This window comes from Sciurus vulgaris, assembly GCF_902686455.1.
Source record: "Sciurus vulgaris genome assembly, chromosome: 4".
Lineage (NCBI taxonomy): Eukaryota > Metazoa > Chordata > Mammalia > Rodentia > Sciuridae > Sciurus > Sciurus vulgaris.
The window spans coordinates 66,840,276-66,859,176 of record NC_136464.1 but is presented as its reverse complement, the minus strand read 5'-3'; the positions used below and the strand labels follow the sequence as shown (position 1 = coordinate 66,859,176).

At 35.0% G+C, this 18,901-nt stretch overlaps 1 protein-coding gene across 26 annotated transcripts in view; it reads right to left on the bottom strand.

Annotated features, from left to right (window-relative positions):
* ANK3 (ankyrin 3) overlaps positions 1–18,901 on the bottom strand; it is a 621,742-nt gene that overhangs the window by 8,527 nt on the left and 594,314 nt on the right. For 7 of the 26 annotated variants that reach the window (XM_079136414.1, XM_079136425.1, XM_079136435.1 and 4 more), the window contains 7 exons: positions 16,921–17,599; positions 13,587–13,965; positions 11,948–11,998; positions 10,119–10,205; positions 5,066–5,149; positions 4,875–4,931; positions 3,450–3,537 (listed from right to left, as the gene is read on the bottom strand). In XM_079136414.1, coding sequence (XP_078992540.1) covers positions 3,469–3,537; positions 4,875–4,931; positions 5,066–5,149; positions 10,119–10,205; positions 11,948–11,998; positions 13,587–13,965; positions 16,921–17,599 — 1,406 coding nt within the window. In that variant the 3' untranslated portion in view covers positions 3,450–3,468. The remainder of the gene's footprint in view (positions 1–3,449; positions 3,538–4,874; positions 4,932–5,065; positions 5,150–10,118; positions 10,206–11,947; positions 11,999–13,586; positions 13,966–16,920; positions 17,600–18,901) is intronic. The other 19 variants (XM_079136428.1, XM_079136429.1, XM_079136431.1 and 16 more) reach the window with 8 other exon arrangements.

Below are 18,901 nucleotides of genomic sequence, written 5' to 3'. Positions count from 1 at the left end.
ATGAACATTCTTAGACATTCAGTATGATAGAGCAGTTGACTGAGTATCAATAATCTTGCATTCAAGTCCTCTCTCTTCCAGTCCTAAGCTATGTAACAGCAGATGTATCATCTGATCTGAGCTTTAGTATTCTCATCTGTAAAAGGTTGCAAGCAAAATTGGCCTGGTCTGCCTAAACATTTATTTGATGGATTACATCAAAATATTATCTTGTAAACTACAAATCAGCTTATACTATATAGAAATCCTTAAAAGAAATCTTTCCCCTTAAAACAGGATGTCCGTGACTCCATATTGAAGAAAAGCAGGTATGGGGTTTAGATAGCTGAGAAGTCAACTGATTCTAGAATGTGAAATAAAAATTTCTGAGATTTAGTCAGAGATTCAGTGAAACTGGGCAGCATTCTACTTGCTTAGTTGTTTTTAAAAAAGAAACAGCTAGAAGGACTGTAAAGATTCTCAGTATATTTGCAAATTATTTTTTTCCCAGAGTATTACATTCATTGTCCAGGAATTCTAGGCAGTATTCTGGAACTCAATTCCTATGTTCATGTAATGGAAGGTAAAAACCACCCTGGAAAGTAGAATTAGACCATCTGCCACCTGACTATTCATTCCATCTGACATGTTGTTTGCTTTATGTAGAAATTATTTTCACAGTCATAGGAATTAATCTACTTGAATGTCTGTCTCCTGAGTGCAAGTGAACATGACTACTTTGTTTGCAGTACTGGTGAATCAAACCCAGGACCTCACACATGCTAAGAAAATACTCTACCATGAGCTACACCCCTGTCCATTTTAAAATTTTGAGATAGGGTTTTGCTTAGTTGCTGAGGGGCTTGCCAAATTGCTGAGGCTGGCCTCAAACTTGAGATCCCCCTCTCTTAGCCTCCTGAGTAGCTGGGATTACAGGCATGCACCAATCATGCCCAACTCTGACAACCTCTTTACATGGTGATTATTATAATCTTAAAGCTGCTTGTATATTCAGTAACCAAGTAATTTCTATATTAATATAGAAATTTTAAGTTAATTTTAATTTTAAAAAGTTTAGTATCATCATATATTCTTTTAGTGTTATTTATTCACAAATCCTAACTATGTCACTGTAGAAAAATGGCTCAGGTGTAAGTGATCTTTTTGGTTCTTTCCCACTTGGAATTTGTGTACATGATTGAACAAGTCGCTAAACTGAAACTGACTGAACCGTTTTCTAGTTCATTTATCACTTAGAGTTTTAATTAATTCAAGATATCAAACTCAATATTTTAGAAATCTACACATATTAGTCTTTTACCAGTTTAACAGTAGAACGTGCATGATAGATGTGTTATTAGACGCTGCTATACTGATGCCATCCTGAATTTTCTTTATCATCCTTCTCATCAAATAAAAAGCCAGTCGTGTCCAAAGCTAGCATCTGCAATAGTCTCTCAACATGTGTTACACTCATCCATTATTGCTCCCTACAGTTCATTCTCTAACTTGCATCTGGAGTGAGTGATGAAGAACAGATACTAGGTCATATCCCACCCTTGCCTTAAAAACCTTCCATGGTTTCCTACTGGTTTTAGGGTGAAGACCAGAATCCTTACAGAGAGAAATAAATCCTGTTCATCCATTAAAACTCAGCCCACACTTGACATTCTCAAGTAAAGTTTCCCTGTCACCATTCAGACCCAGGTGAAGGCCCTAATAAACATTGAGAATATGGCCTCTGAAGGCAGCTTGTTAGGGTTTGCATCCTATTTCTGTCATTTTTACTTATGTGAACTTGGGCAGTTAATCGCTTTGGGTCTTTTCTTTTTCCATTAAATGGGAATCATAAGGGCACCTATTCAAGAGGAGTGGTCATCAGAAGTAAATGAAGAACACACATAAAGTACTTGGGAGAGTATGTGTAGTAAATATTTCCAGAGCATCTGCAGTTCTAGTTTTCTCAATGACATCAAATACTGATGTGATTGATTAGTTATGCTTAGTTACCATGTTAAGTGTTGCTTACCAGTGAATTCTGTGCTCATGCAGAAAACTTCATAGGTGGTTAAATAAGAGTGGATAAACAAATGATAAAATTGGGAGGGGGAAATTAAGAACTTATCTGGGTCTTAGTGTGCTCACATATAAATTTAGGCATACTGAAACTAGATTATTTCTCAAGTTCCTCTTCTGAGCACACCATATACCAGGATTCTTAGTAGGTAGGCAACAACAAATACAAGAAAGTGAAACCTCTACATGGGGCTTAGAGAATAAAAGTAGATGGCCCTAAAGACATGATTCTGCTTTTCCTTTCAGAGTTATGGGGAACTTTTCAAAATTGTTTTTTCAACCCCAAGGCCTCCCTTTTCCCCGCCCCACTGCTGGGGATTGAACCCAGGGTCCTGCCCATCCCAGACAATCGCTCGCTACTGAACTATATGTCCCCAGCCCTTCTTATTTTGAGATAGGATCTCACTAAGTTGCCAGGCTCATCTTGAGCTGTACTCTTCTTGCCTCAACTTCCTGACTATCTGGGATTGTAAATGAGTGCCACCATGCCCGGCCCCCAAAGGGGGTCACGTAGAAAGAAATAGGTCAATGTAAAAATTCAGAAAAACAACGTTAAAGGAAAATAATGTCAGCTGTAATATTAAAAAATTTTAAAGTTCACTTATTGAACATTTTTAAAGAAATTAAAATGGCTGAGTGCAGTGTCACATGCCTATAATCCCAGTGACTTGGGATGCTAAGGCAGGAGGATCACAAGTTCAAGGCCAGCCTCAGTATTTCATGAGACCCTTAATAACTTGGTAAGACCCTGTCTCAATAAAGCACTGGGGATATAGCTCAGTGGCAAAGTACATGCCTAGCCAGTGTGAGGCCTTGAATTCAAGCCCCAGTACTAAAAACAAACAGTGTGCCATTTAGTTAACTGTTTTTGTTGTTGTTGTTGTTGTTTTTGTTTTTATATGGAACTTTACTTATTTTGACTTGGTACTATCTTTCAAACAAAAGTATATTTTCAGATGCTGTTCTACTAATATGGTGAAAGCCGAATTAATACAACTCTGAAGAGTATATTCATGAGAATTATTTGTTGCTGAATATACATGGCTACTGCATTTCATAGTGAGCTCCTGATATTAGAGGAGACTCAAAAATTATTTACTTTTGTAAACATCATTTATATTTAAATTCCTGCTTAATTTTTCAGGAGAAAGTTTATTAGTTTTTTTCAAGAAGAAAGTTTATTAGTGAAATGTGTGTGTGTGTGTGTGTGTGTGTGTGTGTGTGTGTGTGTGTCTCCAAAAACCTAAAGAGAAAATGAACAGCTCATTGGATATTTCAAAGTTGAAATTCAGTGAAAAGGATGAAGGGAAAGATCTGAATCACTTTTTAAGGGAAATTTAGAAGCTTCAGAGGAATTTAAGTCCCACTCTTGTGGATACGAGCGCACTTCACACCTTGACTGACCGTTCACTGTTAGGAGTGGCTCTTCTTTTCCACATGCCGTATTTCTTTCTTCATCTTCACCTTATAACCTTCTCCCTGCTTTAAAAGGAATGTACACATTAAGATTTTGTGGTGAAAGAGTTTTAGTTCTAATTTCCATTCTAGTCCCTGGAAGCTGGATTAGGATAAATGAAACTGTTTAAAGCACTTTGTTACTTCAAGTTCAAAAAGACATACAGTCTGTTTGGCTTAACCACACAGTTTAGCATCATGGAGGCAAGCAAAAGCACAGTAAAGATAAATATGAGATAACTGTCCTTCACAATAATTCAGCAGGTTAGTGATACACTTTAAAAAGAAGCTACAAGAAGTTGTCATTAAAACTCGCAAGGCAACCAAACCCCAATCAAAAAAAGAAATCACAATTCATGACTTTTTAAGCCATAAGAACTTTAAGTGATCTGTTATAATGAGACAGAAGTTTCTCGGTAAAGCACTAATCAAGAACTAAATAACATGGAAATGCTGTAGGTCTGAGGAGCTTTTCTTCTTCCAAGGTCTGTGGAATAACCAACTCAGTCCTCTCGTTCCTAGACCAAGGAGGCATTGACTTTCCATAAAACAAGATCTTTCTTCACTGAGCACCAGAAACACATTGCTCATGAGAATGAGACTTTTGCACAAATACTAGTTTTTACCCCATTTATAACAGAAAACACAAATATCCTTCCTGATTTTCTTATGTAGTCCTGAGAAATTTTCACTTATTTCTTATGTAAACATAGTCTATTAAAGTTTCTAATTTTAAATAAGGGAAGGTAAAAATCTAGGAAACAAATGAAAAATAATGTTTTCTTTGAGAAATGGGGCTTTATTGGGTGAACTGTGCTGGTCGGTGATGAGTTTGGTTCTGTAACTGGCACACTGGAAATAGGGAAACCCAAAGAGGGGATCCTCTTTAGGTGAAAATGTAATTCAGATTTCCCTATAGAATATGTTGGAAAGGGAAAATGTATGGATCTGATATGAGGAATGTGAACTGAGCTTTTGCCACCCAGTTGTTCAATTCCTGTCCTTTGGAGTGTCCTCCATTTCCTAGGCAGGCACTCAGCTCAAGGTCCAGTCCTAGTCAGGGCTTGGCCACTCCTGAAGGGTTTTTGGGTGGCAAAGGGTTTTATCATCTTCCTCTCCTTCAAACTGGCATATTCTGTCAAAAAATAAATAAATTCATCTTTGTGAAGATAGTAAAAAATATATAGCATTAAGGAATGTAGGGAAGAAAAGACTTTTAATTTGACCCTGATCAAATGCATATGTCAAAAGCAGCAAATGCTTCAAGCTGCCACACTGCAGATGCCAGTCCGTTAGCAGCTTTTTCTATGAAGTGCACAAAGCTTTTATCGTCTACTTTTTCCTTGGCAGTCCCTTTCCATTACCACTTCATCCTGTTTTCTCTCTTGTGGGATAATTCGTCTTATTACTTTCCGAGTGATCTGCAGGAAGCAATAGTGAACAATAGAGATTTTTCTGTTTCAAGAGGTGACACTATAGCATGAAAATAACGTGTTTTTAATGCAGAAAATTTAAATTCCAAGAGAAGCATAAAATCTCATTGATTATTAATTACTTTTCTGGTGATGAGGTTGCCTTCTTCATCAGTGAATTGCTCTTCTGTGACAGATTCACCAGGAATGTTTTTTGCTTCCTCTCCCTAAAGGATGTGGTATAGAGGTTAGCAACATACTAGAAGGAGAGATCTCCACACCACTCCAAACACCACACACATGCTCCAGAATTTGGGAAAAGGCAGCAGTGAATTCTACTTGCTACTCCAATGTGAGGGGGAAAGACTAGCTTCACCGATGGTTATTGGCAGCCAACAACCTTCAAGCATTAAACCTCAAACATCTATTCGAGCATATATAAGAAAGACAACAACAAACTGCCAAGAAGGAAGAATCTGGAAATATATAATTATAGAATGCAGTCACACACACAAACACCAAAAGACTTTGCTGAAAATTTTAGTCGATTACGGCTCTGACTTGATTGTCTCACTGAGTGCAGTCTTCCTTCTTTAATCATTCCACATCTCTCTGGAGATTTTGTAGATTAAGTTTTGTCTCATTTATCACCCTTGTTTCATTTAAAAATTAACTTATTAAGCGAATATATATATATATATATATATATATATATATATAGTAAAAGACATGAAAAAAGTTAAGGGTACAGAGGAAGTCTTATTTTTATTTATTTACTTTTGACAATTCTGGGGGTCGAACTCAGGGTCTTATGCTTGCTAGGCAAACACTCTACCACTGAGTTACAACCCCAAAGTCCTAATTTGGACTGAGCTTTTCACAGGTCTTATGATAAGTGAGGATATATGTCTCAAGACGACATAGTTTAAGAGTACTACTGTGAAGTGAAGGAGTCTTATGTGACAACTGACTGTCCAAAGTAGGGGGAAAGTTATAATATTAAATTCTTTTGGTACTGATTTTATCTTCCAGTTAGTAACTGGATTTAGAAGAGGGAAACTCTTAAAGTTCTTTTTCTGGTAAGTTAAAATGGAATAGATCATAACTCCCAGGCTGGGCTCATATTCTCCTGCTCATAAGCAGCTTAGTGGGTTCAGATGGCTCCTAATATTGCTTCACTAGTGCTATGATTATATAAAAAGACAAACTGCACAGAAAAGAAAACTTGGACTGTATCCATATTACCTGCTTCATAATATTCATCTTCAGATTTGTGCCACTTCAAGTTTTGAGGAATAAGGATAAATATCTTAAGTGGGAACTTGTGTTCCAGGGACCTACTGACCTGTTGGTCAAACTTCTTGTGAAATGGATATGGTGTGCAGATGTGTTTTTTTCTGGGAAAAATAGCAGATCACAAGGACAGCTACATTCCAATTTTTTCAGTGTTACTGGCATGGGAATGATAGTGGCCCTGATCATTTTGTCAGTTCCCAATGGTGAGAAAAATTCTGATTACCTCAAGTCACAACCAGTAGAAAGGTGACAGAATGAAGAGTAAAACACTTTTTGTTTGGCTAACAAAATTCTATTTTTTTATTATTACAAAGTGGCTTTATATTCTTATAGATCATGGGTGTAACATATGACTCGTTTTGCCTCATGCGGTGCAGGTGGGAAGAAAATAAAATGTTTCTTGCGACTCAGGTTTGGTTCATCCTTAATTTTGTTTATGACTAGCTTTAAGTAACACAAAAGAGGGAAGAAAATTGGAAAAATGTAGAGATTTCATATCTAAATGCACTATGATTGGGACTAAGTATCTTATGAGACTGTTATTTATATTTTCTATTGTTGGTTTCATATATTTGTAAAAATATAATTTTATTTTAAAATAGACATGAAGGGGGATGACATTTTACAAAAAGTAAGTCACTGAGTATTATGCATAACCCATTGTTATATTTTAAGAAATCCATTACCTGAGTTTATGTACTTATAATATATATATGTTTATGTATATGTATATATGTTTATGTATGCAAAAACAATCTGAGGCTCATGTACAGTGGCTACCTCTGAGAAATGGTGTGGGTAGAAAGAACTTCACATACTTCTGAATTGCTTGATTTGGGAAAAAAAACATATGTAAACTCTTATTTAGAAAGCCAGTAAAAAAATGTTGAAAAATTGAAATAAAATTCAGGTATTTAACTCATCAAACTTTGCAATAGTTTGTTGGTTTTAACAATCACTGATTCTGCTAAGCAAATAATGAAAATAAGCCCACAAGATAGGTTAATAACTTAAATTGCTTTTAAGCATTTGAAATCACTATGGAATTATGAAATTATATAGAAATAAATGAATACACTGATGAAATTTCAGCATCCATAATGGGAGAATTTGTTAACTCTTTCCTAGAGTTCTGAAAAATAGCAGATATTTTTTAAAAGTCCACTTATGAAAGTGAACAGAAAAATCATAAAATTATACTGTCACTCCATTTATTGTACAAATTCAATGCCAGAAAGACTTGTCCAGATTGTGGCAATGGAATCCTTAGCACATATGCTGTTTTCTTTGGGGGAATACTTCCCAGGCAAGGCTAGCTCAGAGAGGCATGGAATAACCCAAAAGAGATTTCAGTGCTGAAATGCTAGTGGGATTACTGTGGCCATCAGTGTTAACTCTGCTGGTTCAGTGCAGGGACAAATACCATCCATGAAGTAGGTTAAATTCTAGCCCCACCAAATAGTTTCCACCAATGAGAGTCTAACTCTGCCCCCTTATGTACTACTGGAAATGTCTGAATAGCCCAGTGCCTGATTTAGCAAAGGTATTCCTTTGTTTTTGTTCTGGAAGAGAACTATAGTGTTGTGGGAAAAGCACTTCACTATAGGGTTAGGGATCTGGTTCCAGAGCTGCTGCCACCCAGCTGTGTGATTTTGAGTAAATCAATTCACCTCCAGTATCCAGTGTTGTGATCAAGGAAAAAGAATAATTTCAGTCTTGATGACACCTTTAGGTCCTAACATTCCATGTTTTTGACACATGTGATTCTGATGTCATATTTATCATACACTAGTAGTCCTTGTGCTCTTGTACTTTAGAAAGATACCACCATATGGAGTAAAGATAAAAGCAACAGATGTGATTCTTTTCAATTGCTCCAAAAATCAGAACAGAAAAAATATTACCTGGAAAGGATCTCATATATATAACAAATTACTTTTTATTATGCCTGTAATTTTGAATAATTGTAGCTATTCTTAGCCTTTGATTTCTTCTTCACATATAAAAGGCCTTTCTCAAAGCTTGTTTGTGATTTGTTATATAATGCTCTCCCCAGTTATAAAAACTATTCTCTGATGATTTCACTCATTTAACCTAACATTACACTAACATCAAGAAGGTATATTTGAGGAGAACTGAACTCCTCTGCTCCATGAAGCCAATAGCATCATTTGGTATTTTGGTCTTTTTTAAGCTTAAACCCACATTAATATGTAATATTAATGTGTAATATGTAATATATAATATTAATATGTAATATTAATATGGTATATATTAATCATGTTAAGCCCAAAGCACCCTAATAAAATAACTTGAAAGCTGATTTTTAGTATATGTCTAGAATTCTACCAGGGTGTTAATGTCGCTGTTGTTTTGAGTTATTTTATTTTGCATGATTGTTTTCTTGTCTTGGAGGAGAGTCCACTTCTATTAGGGGCAGCTCTTATTAAAGAATGAAATGAATTTGGATGCAACCTGAGTATGTCATGTGTTAAGCATAAAAAGCAAGTTATAAGATGCTGATTATATGAAACCTAAGCAAAGGGTATGGCTTTAACACCTTCAGAAAGATGCCTTTAACACCTGAATCAAGCATCTCCTTCCCAACTCAGAGAACAAATGAGGGGTGATTATGAGGATTTTACTATCTAAGCAGGTTGAATCCTTACAAATATGCTAGGCAGAATCATTATAATGATGCTAGACAGAAATTAGTAATATTTCCAAAGAAGCAACTGTTGGTTTATTAAAGGCACCCTATAGATCTCACAGTTGATTTGGGGGACAACTCAAAATTCAGACTTCTGTTTCCAGAGTCTTGAAAAAGTTGTATTACAGTGTCTTCTTTCATCTGATCTTTGTGAAAAGCACAAAGCCGCAGGATTAAGACATTTTGGATATGTAAGCCAAAACTTCTCTACTCTCTGTTGGGTCTCCTGACACTTCGGGATTGGATAAGTTTGATAAACTATTTTCAATGGACAATTCTTGTTCTCTCTAGAGCTACTAACCAAAAAGCCTCAAGTTATTTGGATCACATTCAGTGTTCTTTGCCTTGAAATTGACTTCCTTGTCCTCTACACTCAATTATTCTAACCTCAAGAAAGATCTCTCTAAAGATAGTAATGAACAAGTGGCATAATGCAAGGAGCATTTTCAGGGACTTGACCATGTATGAGGTCAGGGCTTCAAATATTCATAGTGTTTTCAACTGTGCTATAGAAGGGTGGAATTGTACTTTTCTAGCAAAAATTGTCTTCTATACTTAAAACTGCAGCATTTATTTTCAGTGCATGTTAGTATAGTTAAAAACCTATTTCAGGGTTGGGGGTATAGCTCAGTGGTAGGGTGCTCCCATGCATGCATGAGGACCTGGGTTCAATTCCCAGTGCTTAAAAAAAAAACAAACAAATAAACAAACAAAAAACTTTAAAACACCTATTTCAGAAATTTTTGCTTGACTTGGGTTGTGTCACATATATTCATGCCAGGCTATAATCTAAAATTCGCATAATGAAGACTTGATTTTCATTTAAAAATTAAGGCAGCAGGAGTTTGAGAAGGAATCCTTTTCCTTATTTCATGATCTTTCTTCTTTATCTTACCTCATTTGACTGAGGCTTCAAGTGAACATCTCATGTGATATGAACTACCCTCTCACCAAGGCAGAATCCACCTCTCCAAGAATTCTCAGATAAAATTAGAACTATCAAGTCAACAGGCCTGTATAGAATACTCACTATCATGCAACATGACTTTTTAAGATTTTTGTAAACTTTCAAGTGTTTAAAGAAACATACACAGAGCCATTTAGTTACCAAGCATGCCGATTTTCAAAACCACATGAAAGAAATTTCTAGTAATATAGCAGTGGCCCATAATGATCTGGCTGTGGGATACCTTAATAATCAAACGCCGGCGAATAACTCGGGTAGTGACTCTCCGTTCCTCCTCTGAGCTTGAATCACTCTCACTGTCTCTTAAGTCCTGATAAATGCATTTTTAGTATAATTTTACCATCACATTTTAAATAAAAGACATTCTGAGAAGGGAAATCAAGAAAGAATTATTTACTTGTTGTTTTTCCCCTACCAAGGATTATTATGATATATGTTTGTGAGAATACTAAGATAAATTTAAGTGGAAGAAATATTTTGAGCAGAATTCCAATTAGTCTGTATATGTGTGTGTATACATGGACATTTACTGTTGGTAAAGATCAAGGTAATTAAATCATAATTTATTAAAAATAATTATAGAACCTTTTGGCTTCTGAAACTAAAAATTATTAGTCTGAAGAAACTTTTATTTCCTTTTCAACTAGTTTTAAATATACATTTGCCTTGAATGTATTATCTTATAGTCTGGGTCACATTTCGCTCAATCTACCAAGTCATATTTCCAATTTATATGAAACTTTGGTCAAATTTGACATCTTTATCAACAACTATTTGAAAACAGCATAATGTGACACATCAATCTGTATCAGCAGATTATTATCAATACAGCTATTACTAAGTTTATTTAAATGAATGAAGGAGTAAGACATGGAAGATTGACATTTTAAAGATCTGATATGAAATTAAAACCTAAAACATTCCAAGAATATGGTGCAACTAAGAATGTGGTAATTGCACAAAATGTTATTTTTTAAGCAATGAGGGTAAGAATCAGGAAAAACTACCAGTGGCAAATAGTTCATAATTCAAAGGGGAAAATATCTTTGGTTTTGAATTAAGGGCCATGGTAAAGAACACTTACTGAATTTCTAAATTGTAATTGTGGAATTTGGTAATTACCTCAAATCTGGAGATAGGAATTATAGTTAACATCCATCGGAAGAGTGAGAATGTGTGTAAAAACAGTAGGGGAAAAAAACCCAAAAATTGTAACAGCAAGTCTAGGTGTTAAATAAAATAATGTATGAAATGTTAGTTGCATAGATAATAAAGTAAGCCACTTTTTTCCCCACCAAAGATATACTTGACAAGTATGCTAAAGTAATATCAACCTTGATTTTATAGGACATATCATCTGAACAAAATAGTCCATTGAATAATATGTTTTCCAGAGGAAACAGCAGCTAGTATCCTTGCAAGAAATTAAGAATTTGAAAGCTAATTTCCACATTATGTTTTAAAGCATTTCAGAAAAGGACAGTAAATTTGGGAAATTTAGAAAGATCTAACTACTGTATTATGAATGGAGGTTCTCAACGGCTCAACAAGGCAGAAAATATAGTAAGGAACTCATACTCATGAAAGAAGACAACTGCTCACCAGTATTCTAGGATTAATGAGTTGGATGAGGCAAAAGGAAAAAATGAATTTGAATTATCCACAGAAAGAAGCTTATTTTGAGAAAAGGGTTTCACTTGGGTAAATTCAAAAGCACAAGAACATATATTACTGGAAATACTAACAATAAACCTAGATATCAATTAGATAGTAGTCCTATCAAGAATCCTGAGACATAAAGATGACATAAAGGCAAAGTGACCGTTTGGCCAAGTTTCAGTTTCTACTTTCTCCCTGTAGTCAGTCTCTGGTAGCCTTAAGGTAAAAGAAAGGGTAGAGAGAAGGTTGTAGTAGAGTTTCAGGAGAATTCCTTTATGAGAATTCCCTAGGAATTGGTAAAGGGGGAAATTTTAGTAGTACAATTGGAATTTTCTCAGTATTCCTGCAAATGTGTTGCTGTATAAAAAGAGGGAGAAAATAGTAGAATTTTACCTTGTAACAGCAGGCAGTCATCCGTGTAAGAGCAGCACCCGGACTTTTGACCTGATTTTTTAGGGGATAAAAAGGGGACTGTTTTCTGAGATCACACATCAGATGACCTAGTTGGTTGCTATACACTACGGTAGAGCCACAAAAGACACATCCTGAACATCTTTGGATTTCTTGTGAGGTCACTCATATCTCCCAAAAGCTTTAACTTCATTATGGGTTTTTTTTATGGTTATGAAGTATTTAATCATTAGAGTAGAACTGAACCAATACCAAAGGTACAGACTCATTTATAAGAGATCTCGAAAGCACTTTCTAATAGAAATTCATTTCCATTACTAATGAACGCAGCCGAGTTTCCACTTTCAACCCTCTTTATGATAATGCCAGTATGGTTTCCCAGTGGTCAAGACATGTGCACATGTACACACAGAGCAGTACTTATTTATATTGTACAGTGACTTGCAGAATGTCTATGTTGATTTTTAATAGGCTTTTGCAGAATACGTCTTTACAGGTAAAATATTAGTTATGTTATTACTTCTCCCTATATTTTGTAGGCTTATCTTAAAAGGGAACATTCCATCCAAATTCATTCTGCTTAAATATAGTCAAGTTAAAGAGAGAAAATAATATTCAAAACTACAGCTGTCAAGAGAGAAGTGAAAAGCTGGAGAAACACTCAAACCATAAAGCTTATAACAAGCAGTAAAATAACCAAAAGATAAGTTTACAGAAAGTAAAGGATAGGATTTGTTGATAAATTGACTATTAGCCAGAGAGTATGAGTTTATGCTCAAGTTTTTTTAAACCTCAAATTAATTGTGAACTTACTGTTTTAGGAAAGACTTTGTTTTTGTCAGTGTTTATATGTCTGTTGCATAGTTAACCAAAATACACAAAAATTGAGAGCATGAAAAGGAGTAGAAGTGTAGGAAGTACAACTCATCTATATTTTCTTATATCCATCTTGGAGTCATAATTTCAGTTTACATATTTTAATATAAACAATGATCAACCTCAAAGAATTTTTAAAAATCCATTAGATGATACCACAAAAACATATCAAAATAAAGAGCAAGTTTATAATTCTATCACAGGACAGTTTTTAAACTACTAGAAAAAAATGTTATCAACTTAAAAATGATTCTTCTAACTTTAAATTTCTGACTGCTGCCAACCCACATCATAAGCTGCCTGATAATTGTGTCTCTTCAATTTTCAAAATACTTTCAGACCAAAGACCTTATAGAACTCTTGGATGGTTAAGATGCCATATACTCTTTAAATTATGCCCAAGAATCAGAAAAAGCAGAATTATCCTCCTCTTTCCGTAAGAGAGAAGACTGGGTTTGGAGTTAAAAAATCTAAATCTCAGACAATATTGGACCTCAAGCTCATTAATTAATGTTTCTTGAAAAGGGCTAAAGAGATGCTTATTCCTTTTTCCTACCCAATGAGTAAAGATATGATCAAATGGCATATTTTACTCAGTATTTCCTTTACTTCCACCATTTTTGCAGCAACTTTTTATAATTTAGAAATAGAATCTTGAGTCGTAGGCTGTGGGATTAATCAAAAGAAGCTAAACATCAGTACTTTTAATTTCAAGGATGACATTCTGGGTGACCAGAGGACATACCTTTGGTTCAGACCCACTAGATCCCTCTTCTTCATGGAGGTTAAGCCTTGGTTTGCCATCAGCAGGAGAAGTCCTACTCATCTTTTTCATACTGACAGGCACACAGGGTTTAGGCTCTTCTATTACAAGCTTGCTGGTTTCTTCCAGAGATTTCTGATATGCTGCTAGTGGTGACGTTAGTTCCTCAGCACGACCAGATCCGTGTATTTTTGGTTTCAGAGTTTCCTTAGCACTCTGTTTTCCTAAATCATTTTGGGATTCTGAAAAGTAAGATTTTGTCTTTGCTTCCGGTGTGACTTCTGCATGGGTTCCATTAGCTTCGAATTTTCCAGGTTCTCCTTTGAGATATGAGGTAATGGAATCTCTACACTGGTCAGGGCTGCAAGAGATAAAATATGTAAATTTACAATGGCAACATATGGCTTTAGAGCCTCCAAAATTTGAATAGCCATTCTTTTTAAGTACTTCTGAAGATACGAAAAATATGGTGAGTGGATCTAAACTCAGGAATTTTCATGGGTGGGGTATGGGGAAGTATGCACAGGTTCCAGGCATCCCCGACATCACAACTGGCTACTCGCACTAGTTATGTCAGTTTTTAAATTTGTTTTGTTTGTTTTTTAAAACCTGGGATTGAATCTAGAGTGCCTAACCACTGAGCCACATCTCCAACCCTTTTTATTTTTTGTCTTGAGACAGAATTTTGCTGAGTTGCTTAGGAACTCATTAAATTGCAGAGGCTGGCCTTGAACTTGAAATCCTCCTGCCTCAGTCTCCTGAGTTTCTGGATTTACAAGCATGTGCCCCATGCCTGGCCCATGCCAGATTTTAATTGAAGTTCAAGAGCCTCTTAAATTCTACATCTTAAATTGTTTGCAGATATACTTTAGAATTCCAATCCCAGTAATTAAAAGGGAAGGGTATTTCAAAATGTTATATCACAGTCAAAAAAACAAAACACAAAATTTCCCGACGGACAAAAAGTTCTTGAAACTCTAGTATCACTAAGAACCCCAGATTTTAGTTCTTTGTTTTCAGTTATGAATCCAGCCATCGCACTTTTCCAACCGTAAGAGCTTTCCTTGAAACTCATCTTTCCCCACTCCCGACCTCATTGGTGATCAGAATGTTGGTGCACACCCTATTTCTCCTTCTGTGAGAACTGGTTTCTGTACCTTTAGACATCTTGTTGCAACACTTTCTTTTAACTTGATTTTGAATTTTTTACTTGTTTCAGTATATTAATTTACACTAGCTTTATGTTAGTTTTGGTATAGACTATATTCATTGTTTTGTAATTTGTATACTGTTCTTTGTGTCTTGTCTGTAGAAAGCAATGACTAGTGCAGTATTTTATGTATATGTTAAACGTGTGTGTGCCTACTTTAAATCAAAATCTGGTTAGAGAACATTTTTTTTAAGGATTTTAAAATTATTTTGTGTGAGACGACAATCTCAGCAGACTGTGAAGTAGCATAGGATATTTACTTTTATGACTTAAGTATAATTTTCCATTCCCAATCCACATTGCTTATCCACTAAATTTCCGTATGTACGAAGCGAAGTCACTGTCATTTTCTTACTTTTATGAAACAAGATGACTCAGTATTTTTTCAATATAATTCACTGGCAGAGCTTACATTAAATAAGGAATTTTAGCTAGTTTAATAATAATGAACACCTTTTCCTATATTGAAATCCATTTCCTGATATGCAATTGCAAATTATTATATAACTATATCTGAACATAGACATCAAAGTTACCACTACTTGTCTTCTTTGCAGTAGATTCCACAGTAGCCTATATATGGAATTTATTGATGCCTTCATTTTTCAAAAGGAATTTCATAAACTTCTTTTTGCAAATTTTATAAAGTCCCTCTTTGGGAATTTTTATTGCACAAGAGATTTATCAGCAATATGAAAATATTTCACATGGTTATAAAATAACATCATTTCTCTTGCATCCAACCTAAGGTTTTTACTAGCTGCCACTGAAATAAAAATATTTTAGTCTGATATGTGAGTCAATAAAAATAATGCCTACCATTACTAGGAGATTACTACTTGTACCAGTTTTTGTAGGTATGATCCATGCTTTCTTTTTGGATCTATAAACCTCTCTGAGGGAAGCAGTAGTTTAAAGATGAGCAAAGTAACATTGATAGAGCTTAGATACTCATCCAGTCACAAAATGCATACCTGGTGGTGGGATTTGACCAAATGTGTGAGGGTCTCTAGACTTACCATTCTAGATCAGGGTCAGTATAAAAATAAGCATGAATCATGTTTAGGGTATTATTTTGGTTATAAATAGCAAACGATAGACATGGCAATATTTTTGAAGTAGAGAATATGTATAGAAAAGTGGAAGGACAAAATGCTAAAATATTTAAATTTTTTATAATATTGAGAATAAATGTTAAGTTTTTATTACTATGCCAGGACAGATACATTTCTTCTTTGCATTTTTGAAAATGTGCATAAAAGATAGGGAATACACTAATTTTTTTTTTTTTATTTTTTAGTGTTGGAGATTGAATTCAGGCACTTATACATACTAAGCATGTGATTTACCACAAAGCTATGCCTCTAGCATTTCCACAAAATATTAATGATGGTTATTGCTGGATGATGGGAATGTCTTGATTATTATTATTATTTATACTGGGGAATAAACCACAGGGCACTGTACCACTGAGTTACATACTCAGCCCTTTTTCTTCTAAGACACATTCTCATCAATATGGCCTAAAACCTGCAGTCCTCCTACCTTAGCCTTCTGTATAGCTGGAACTACAGGCATATGTCACTGTGTCTGGTTATATTTTAATATTTTGTATTTGTAGTTCAGAAACAAAATAAATATTTATATTCTTAAAAGATTTGGACTTTTATTAAAGTATCTTAAGTAAACATTAATTACTGACTATATGGAAAGAATAATACAAGTAAATACTAGAGAAGTGTAGTTCCCATTCTCCCTTGTGTGGTGCTTGGGCTTCACATGTGCTAGACAAGTGAGTGCTGTACCACTGAGCTACATCCCCAGCCCCAAAAGTACAGTCTTCCAGAGTAAAGACGACATATAAATCTTTGGCATGTATGTAACATTTTTACTTATTACTTCAGAAACTCAAAAGTTCTGAGAATTACATTTGAATTTAAATTCACTTTTCCTCTCCAGATTAGTATAATTAACCAACCTTTAAAGAGGTATTATTCCAGAACTTGACTGGTAATTTAGAGTCATTGCTTAAAATGCATCTATTTAAAACAAAGCATTCAGAGGCCCCCTGCACTTCAGTTTGCTTTTCCTGAAATAGAGCCATACCTGTCATCCAGGCGATCTAGTAACCCACCAGTTATTCTTCGAGCTTGAGCGGGAGACTCTAGGTTTCCACTTGATGTCTCATTCTGCCAACCTGTAATTGAAGACATTTCCAGTTCTGCTTGCTGAACACGTTTAAGAATAGCCTGTACTTTTTCTTCTGTCATCTCCTCAGACTCTACTCCTTCTTCAAGTTGAATGTCCTCAAATAGAGATTTGAGTTTTTCTTCCGTCATCTCCTCATCAGGACCAGATTTTCCTTTCTCCTGCTGCTGAGAGCTTATGCCTACTTTTCTAGTCTGTTTCAATGGCTCTGCTGGTTTAACATCTTTTGGGACCCCAGCCAAATTTCCGAGGTATTGAGGATACTCACTCAGACATACATCCTCCAACTGGCTCTCATCTACATCCACTGCTTCAGGCATTCCTGTTAAAGGCACTGAGTCTTCCATTTTGCTGTCTTCTAGGGAAGTGTCTTCTGCAGTTACGACTGGAGGTCCATCTGCTGAATGCTCTACGCTTCCCTGGGAAGGCACTAGCCCATCACTCAGTCTACTGGGGGTTCTAAAGGGAGACTCTATGCTAGAGATATCACTAAAATAATCGTCTTGCTGGAAAGGGGTGGGTGGTGTGTAGTGCAACCCTGTGGGGGTTTCCAGTTCCACTTGAAGGGAAGGATAACCTATGGAAGACAGTACATTCGGACTGACTGGAATGAATTAGAAAATACATCAAACAAAACACATGGAATGACTAAATTATATCAGGTATGAAAATGCACAATGAATCACAGAATAATGCTGATAATTTATTGGTTTAGTTAAGTGTAATACAATGAAATAAGTCTAGTGTAAACTATAATAAAATAAAATACTATCAATTATGTCTATCAATTTTGGTAATTTAAATACAGTAACTTAAATATCCAGGCTAATTTAATTGAATAAAAAGTTAGCTGTCATTATATAAAACACATTTCATGGCCAAATTTATTATCTTTCTAGTTCAGCATGCAAAATTCATACTGTGGTGGACTGAATACAGCAAGCCACAAGAAATCAATTAGATTAATCAAATTTAACCAAAGAAATCAAATTAATTACCTATAACATTTTAAAAACTACACATATGAGCAACACAACCCAATTCTTAATTTTTGTTTTATATGAAATTTATAGGAAAGAAAAATGAATTTAATCTTAGGAAAGAAATGATTATTAGATTTTAGAGCAGTAGCACTGGGTAAAAACCTAAAATTGTTAGGAAAAGGATGTAGAAAGAAGACAAAGTAGACTCCATGTAAAGTTTTCAGGTGCCATAATGTAACAGAAATGAAAGGCTGTGGAATATATGAAGGTCTTGGTGAAGTTGGTGATGGGTCCACTTAGAACCACGAATTAAAAGAAACAATGACACAAAACAGATTGGAGGAAAATCATTTACCAAGAGCACTCAGAATATTCACAATGCTGTGACGCATGGAGCTTATTAACTAACCTGCTTGTAAAAGGGAAGGAAGGAGCTAATCTCATTTTAAATATTGCTGTTTGGACTACAGAAATATTTTTCTGCCTTAGCAGAGAGAAAAGTCAACAATGGTCTGGTCATGGTGAGGAAAGGAAGTTTCACAGAAGTTCACTAAGAGGAGAGACAGGAATCATTTTTTGGATTATTTGTCTACAAAAATTTCCAAAAATTCACATTGTGGTGGATAAAATATAGCAAGCCACAAGAAACCAATTTTGTAATTAATTACCTATAACATTTTAAAAACTTACATATGAGCAACTTCTCCATCAGTCCAAGGTAAGTATCAACTTAGCTATCATACATTAAAATTGATACAAGTAATTTATGGTCACCTACAAACAAGAATCTTATGGAAAAAATTGACTGCAGTTTATAATTTGCATAAGTGAAATTTATTTCATTTTGGAATTTCCTTAAGAAATTTTAAAATAAGGAATACAAAATATTGACATAG